Genomic DNA, 7,025 nt, shown 5'->3' with positions numbered 1-7,025 from the left:
TCTTGGTCATGATGTTTGTGCAGGAATAGAAACCCTGACTAAGACAGTATCTTTCCATAAATCCAGCTCTACAAAGATAATAGATGGAAAACACCAACACAAGGAGGAAAACTACACCCTAAAAAAAGCAAGAAAGTAATCTTTCAACAAACCCAAAAGAAGATAGCTACACAAACATAATTCCACCTCTCACAACAAAAATAACAGGAAGCAACAATCACTTTTCCTTAATATCTCTTAACATCAGTGGACTCAATTCCCTCAAAAAAGACAGACTAACAGAGTGGATATATAAACAGGACCCAGCATTTTGCTGAATGCATGAAACACACCTCAGTGACAAAGACAGACACTACTTCATAGTAAAAGATTGGAAAACAATTTTCCAAGCAAATGGTCCCAGGAAACAAGCTGGAGTAGCCATTCTAATATCGAATAAAATCAACTTTCAACCAAAAGTTATCACAAAAGATAAGGAAGGATACTTCATACTGGTCAAAGGAAAAATCTACCAAGATGAACTCTCAATTTTGAATATCTATGCTCCAAATGCAAGGCCACCCACATTCGTAAAAGAAACTTTACTAAAGCTCAAAGCACACATCACACCCCACACAATAATAGTGGAAGACTTCAACTCCCCACTCTCAGCAATGAGCAGATCATGGAAACAGAAACTAAACAGAGACAGTGAAACTAATAGAAGTTATGAACCAAAAGTATCTAACAGATATTTATAGAACATTTCATCCCAAAACAAAAGAATATACCTTCTTCTCAGTACCTTACAGTACCTTCTCCAAAACTGACCATATAATTGGTCATAAATCAGGCCTCAACAGATATAAGAAGAATGAAATAATCCCATACACCCTATCAAATCAACAGGGATTAAGGCTGGTCTTAAATACCAACAAAAACAATGGAAAGCACACATACACAAGGAAGTTGAACAACTCTTTACTCAAGGATAACTTGGTCAAGAAAGAAAGAAAGAAATTAAAGGCTTTTTAGAATTTAATGAAAATGAAGACACATCATACCAAAACTTATGGGACACAATTAAAGCAATGGTAAGAGGAAAACTCATAAGAAACTGAAGAGAGCTAACACTAGCAGCTTAACAGCACACCTGAAAGCTCTGGAACAAAATGAAGCAAACACACCCAAGAGGAGTAGAAAGCAGGAAAGAATTAAACCAAATAGAAACAAAAAGAACTATACAAAGAATCAACCAAACCAGGTGCTGGTTCTTTGAGAAAATCAACAAGATAGATAAACCCATAACCAAACCAACCAGAAGGCACAGAGACAGTATCCAAATTAATAAAATCAGAAATGAAGAGGGAGAAATAATAGCAAACTATATCTTAAAATAATTATTCTGTTTGTTGAATATTAACAGTTGAAAATATTAAAATCATATTCTACAAACATCATGGAAATATTATTAATAATTTTTCTCACTGTGCTTGAAATTAGCATTTTCTTAATGTTTAACTTCAAAGAGTTTTTGCTATCTTAAAATGTTTAAAATATATTTACTGATAAAATAACTTCTCGCCTAGAAACACTGATAATCTTTTAAGTAAACTGATTGTTAGACACTGTACACAGGTATATGATGCATTTTAAATAGTCTCCTACCATGTTAGGTAGAATCATACAAGAGCTTTTGAATATATTTCTTAATGATTTATTTTTACTATTTTATGCTGTTTTACTATGCTTAATCCAAAAGAATGTTTTTTTTTTATGTTGTAAAACAATTTAGTATTCAATATTAGATATAGAATCCTCAGTTAAGGATAATATTAAATATTCATTAATGATATTTTTAGGGTATGAAAGGATATGAATATAAAAGTTGAACAAGTTTTTTATGTATTACTTGATTCTCAAAATACTCAATATTATTAATATGTTTGATGTATACAATTCATTTAAATAATAAAACAATTAAGAAAAAAGGGAAAAAAGAAAGGAAAGGAAAGGAAAGGAAAGAAAAAAAGAAAAGAAAAGAAAAGAAAGAAAATATGGGTCTCAACCTTGACTGAACACTAAAACCACCTCAAGAGCTTTAAAAATAAATCTTGGCCTCACTCTGAAGTGTTAGCCAATTAATCTAGGTATCTTTGAGCATTAATTTTTAAAAGCTTTATTTGTGTTTAATTTGTTTATACTTGTTGTTTTTTTTTTTAATTAAGAAAGTCACCCAGATTGTCAGCTTGGTAAAGGTACTTGGAAGCAAGTACCTTTACCACTGCTCCATGTTGTTTTTTTGTTTGTTTAGAGGGAAGGGATATCCAGAATTTCAAAGATTGAGGCAGAAAGACTACACTAGACTGCACATTATGTACTGAGATCCTGCCTCAAAAATAACCCAGTACCAACTGAGCCATCTCACTAGCCTTCTTCATACCTTCTCTTTACAGAATCCTTGGAAGTATCTAAAGATGCACTGAATATATATTTATTGTACCATCCACCATAAGATAGAAAACCCCCAAGAATGGGGACTTCATTCTTTGCATACTTGGGTTGATAGGGCATAAAACAGGCCTTTGTCCAATAGACATTCAGCAATAATTTGTGAATAAGCCTATCAATTTACATTAAACCTTTCTTTAAAAACAAACAAACAAACAAAACATGCTCATTGGACACAAGGCCAAAGCTGATGTATATCTTTTTTTTTTTTTTTTTTTTTTGAGACAGGGTTTCTCTGTGTAGCCTTGGTTGTCCTGGAACTCACTGCACACCGGGCTGGCCTCAAACTCAGAAATCCGCCTGCCCCTGCCTCCCAAGTGCTGGGATTAAAGGCGTGCACCACCACTGCCCGATGTATATCTTATGCTGATAAACACTGCAATAGTTTCTCTTCCCAATGGTGTGACTAAATGCTTGGCTGAAGAACTTCAAGAATAAAGGAGCTCATTTTAGCTCAGTCTGAGGGTACAGTGCATCATGGCAATAGGATCTTGAGGCTGTGGTGAACAGCCTCCACAGTCAGAAAGCAGTCATAGATGCTCTGCTCACTCTTTCTTCCTTATTCAGTCTAAGGCCCCAGCCCATGAGATGGTGCTGCCCATACTCACCGTGGGTCTTCCAAACTCGCAACCACATCCAGAGGTATATTTTCTTAGCAATTTTAAATCCAGCTAAGTTAATAATTTGTGATTAACCATAACAAATACTGTGCCAACCAAGAGGGGAAATGGAGGTCTCTATCGGTATTCCATATTCTTTAATGTTCTTATTTTACAGTACTAGTAGATGAACACTTTGTACAGGTGTTAGGCAAGCACTCTACCAGAGCCATATCCTCAGCCCTATCTTTGTTTAAAGTTAAATTGATAAGTAATCGTGTATATTGATATTCATTTACTACAATATTAAACACTGCATCTCATGCCAATTTCCAGGATAGGACTGTCTTCTCACTCTTCATTATTCTAACTTCATTAAGGAGAGAGCTTCAGGCTGAATACATGTTTCAAAGATGGAAAAGCAAGGCAAAGAAAGCTGTGTACTCAATTCTTTCTTGCAGCAAGGAGATGCCATAGGGATTACAGAAATTCTTCCCCTGCTTTCTCCAGAACTTGTCTGTGTATTCACATTTGAATCCAAGGCTCAGTGGACAGAAGACAGGAGCAGGCTCTTTCTTTAGGCTCTGCCCATACTGAAGTAACATCTATCTCTGTTCGTGCGCATCCTGTGTGCTGGGTAGGGAAGGATGCAGTGGACTTGAGTAAGTGCTCAACACTGAAGATTGGATTTCAGATAGCCAATAGCAGCACTACAAGATAGGTATTGCCATGTTTGTTTTGTTTGCTTTTGAGACTGTATCCCAGGCTAGATATGAATTTATGGGAATTCTCCTGCCTCCAGCCTCCAGAGTGGAAGTACGAATCACACCTTTCCTATTCCCTTACCCTTTGAATGGAAAAACTTGGAGGCATTAGGAATCTAGAAGAAATCAAATGGCATATCCCAGAGGTTTAACTAAAGAAAAAGTAGTTATACACGATTCTTTAGGGCAGGGGTGAGACAAAGCAAAAGGGATTTTCAAAGTATCCAGGGAAGTGACAATGGCCTGGAGAGGACAGATGGAGTCACAGAGGAGAGCCAATTAGATAGGCATTATTGGTAGCCCACTAGGTATTTGTAACTAGATGACAGAGCCCTAGACTAGGTTGCAAGGGCTGGGATCAATAGAGGGTGGAACGTGCAACCAGAGAAAAACCAGCTCCAGGATAAGTGAGTGGAAATGGGGAAGCATTGGCTTCAGATTTGACCTCATCCCATCCTCAGCAACCGTGACATGTCAGTGGTCCTGTATAGACTCAATGGCCTGCAATGAGCCTTTCTATACAATGAGCCTTTCTAAATAAGTGATGTAGAACAGAGAAGTTCCAGTGACACAGATCATAACATCAAATGTACTGCTTAAACGGCCATCCAGTATGCCACCTGCTACCATCTTGTCTATGATGTCATCATCCAGCCTTGCAAGAGCCCTAGATTCCCAAATACAGAGAGGATCAAGGCTATGAGAAGCCACCCCCCTTTTTTGGGGGGGGGAGGGTTAGGTATGTAGAGATTTGGTCCATGTTGTTTGAAGACAAGTTCCACTGGGTAGTCCTTGCTAACCCAGAGTTCGACAGTTAACCCGGGTTGGGCTTCAAATTCACAGCCATTCTACCTCAGCCTCCCCCAGGGCTAGGATTACAGCACTGCGAGACCACATCAGCATGGTCCACGTTTCAGCAAGGGTTCCACACTAGGGAACAGACTAGGAAGGGCAGCACAGAGTGAGAGCAGGAGTGAGGCAGAGACAAACAACAGCCAGCTTCCTCACAGGTGAACATCTTTGTGCCAACTCGCTTATGTATTGTTGGAAGAGTTGGAGCCATAAGTGGAGACTTGGCTTTTTGTTAACAGCTCATGACTTGGGAATGACACACATCGTAGACAAATAGCAACAAATACCTACTTCTTAATAGAGCCTCATGTGCAAATTATAATAATATATTTAAAGCACTGGGCCCAACACGAGGTCAGTAAATAGTGGCAATTGCTCTTTATATTGTTAAGTCCCAAGAAGACATTTTAGAAAATATGACCATTGTGTTTGAAAATACATTCCTTACTGCGAATACACATATTTCACCGGTGACTCAGTAACTCATGGTATAGCTAACACCCAGTTGAACCCTATGTTAAATACTTTGAAAGTCCTTTATTTGTGGAGTTGCTGGGAAGAAGCAATTGTGGAGGGAGGGCTCAGAAGGTCAGCAGCAGTGGGAAGTTTTCTTTAGGAGTCCTGAACCAAAACTGGCACCCTCACCACACCTCATGAACAGTTGCTCGCCTTACAACAGCAGTAACATTTTATGCTTGTGACTAGGAGATGAGTTCAAAGACAACTTTCTTTTTCCAAATCAAACTTTATGTATAATTTATCATTTTCTCTCCCGGTTTTCAGTTTTGAATAAACAAAACCCAAAGTAACATTTCCCAAGACACAGCAACAGCTATTTTTTCTTTTCTTTTTCCTTTTCTTTTCTCTTCTTTTCCGTAACTGTGACACCAGCAAGTTTTAACCCAGATGATCACTTTCGGTCAATGTAGGGGGTGGATAGCCCTGTGTTGGGGAATTGTCCTCCTGTTCTGTCTCACAGGCCAGTCACAGCAACGTGCCCAGTTTAGAGGATGCGGATGTAAACCCTGCCCATGTCACTCAGCCCATCTCTTTTACTCAGACAGTTCCCTAGCAGCTCTTTGATGGAGACACAATCCTTTGTTTCCAGCACAAACTGCTCCACAGCCTTGCGTCCTGGCAGCTGGCTCTCCATCATCCCGTTTCTGACATTCTCCAGGACAACGCCTCTGATGGCCTTAGGTTCTCCAGGCACACCGAAGATGATAACCAGACCCAGGCAGTCCTCTCCTACCAAGTTACAGAACTCTTCCAGCTTGTCAAATCTGCCTTTTTTCCAAGACTCCTCTCCCCTTGACTCACAGGATTTTGGGTCCGTCAGAGGGAGCGAAGCCATCCTCAGAGTCTGCACTGCCACCTGAAGCCGTATTTGCTTATCAGGTCCCCAGAAGGTCCAAATCCAGTCTGCTCCAAACAGCCAGGCCTGGTGCTTGGTCATCTTGGTGGTGGTGAGCCACTCATCCGCTCCCCTTTCCTGGCAGAAGGTAACGAAGTGGACAAGGAAGACCTCAGTCAGTGAACTCGCTGCAAGGCAGAGTCTGCTCAGTGGATACTCAAACCCGAGGTACTCCTTCAGCTTCTGTGCTGCGTGGGAAATAGCCGCACTGACCACCTCACACATGGCAAGAACCTCCTGGTTGTCCTTTGGAGCTACCTGCTGTGAAGCCTTTTGCCCCATTTTCTCACACCCAGTAAGTGCTGCTCCTAGCTATCCAGCACGTGAATGTCACCGGGAACTGCCTCTTTCTCACAGATTTTCTTCAGCAAAGCCACATCTGTTAAAGCCACCACCAGCTTTCTAATGCCACAGCTTCCTTGATATGGCTAGCCATATAGACCCGAGGCTAGACAAACATGTGAGGGAGGGCCCCGTTTGTCAACTGGGTGTGTTGTGCTCACAGATTCCTGATGCTTGCCAAGTGACAGATGACAATTTCACACAAAACACCTGTTGTACTCCAGGTTATGTACAGCTACATTTGGTCTCTTCCTGGATGTGGCTCCTGTTTCTAAAAACTAGTCAAAATAAAACCAGCATGTGAATGTATGGGTTAGAATCCTACATTCTCCAACCAATGTCTCCAAGCTTGTGTCTCTTCTGTTCCCCTTTTTTGACGCATCTGTTCTGACCCTTCCTTCCCCAGGCGGGTTGTTGGCATTTCCTTTTATACGTACTTCTTAAGCAGAGATCTCAATTTGTCTGATTTAAAAAAACTCAATCAAACGTGCAAGTTTACAAACAAAAATCAGTTACTGTTTCCACCAGAAATGAAGACTTTGTTTTTCTGAACAAAGAAACAAT

General features: G+C 40.1%; 1 protein-coding gene across 1 annotated transcript; it reads right to left on the bottom strand.

Annotated features, from left to right (window-relative positions):
* Positions 1-5,574: 5,574 nt before the first annotated feature.
* Positions 5,575-6,942, bottom strand: Rep15 (RAB15 effector protein). Its single transcript, XM_021165895.2, has one exon. The coding sequence runs from the start codon at positions 6,399-6,401 to the stop codon at positions 5,709-5,711; it is 693 nt and encodes a 230-aa protein (XP_021021554.1). The 5' UTR covers positions 6,402-6,942; the 3' UTR covers positions 5,575-5,708.
* Positions 6,943-7,025: the final 83 nt, after the last annotated feature.

The sequence above is a fragment of the Mus caroli genome, chromosome 6 (genome assembly GCF_900094665.2).
Source record: "Mus caroli chromosome 6, CAROLI_EIJ_v1.1, whole genome shotgun sequence".
Taxonomy (NCBI): domain Eukaryota; kingdom Metazoa; phylum Chordata; class Mammalia; order Rodentia; family Muridae; genus Mus; species Mus caroli.
This window is presented reverse-complemented; position numbering and strand designations above follow the sequence as displayed.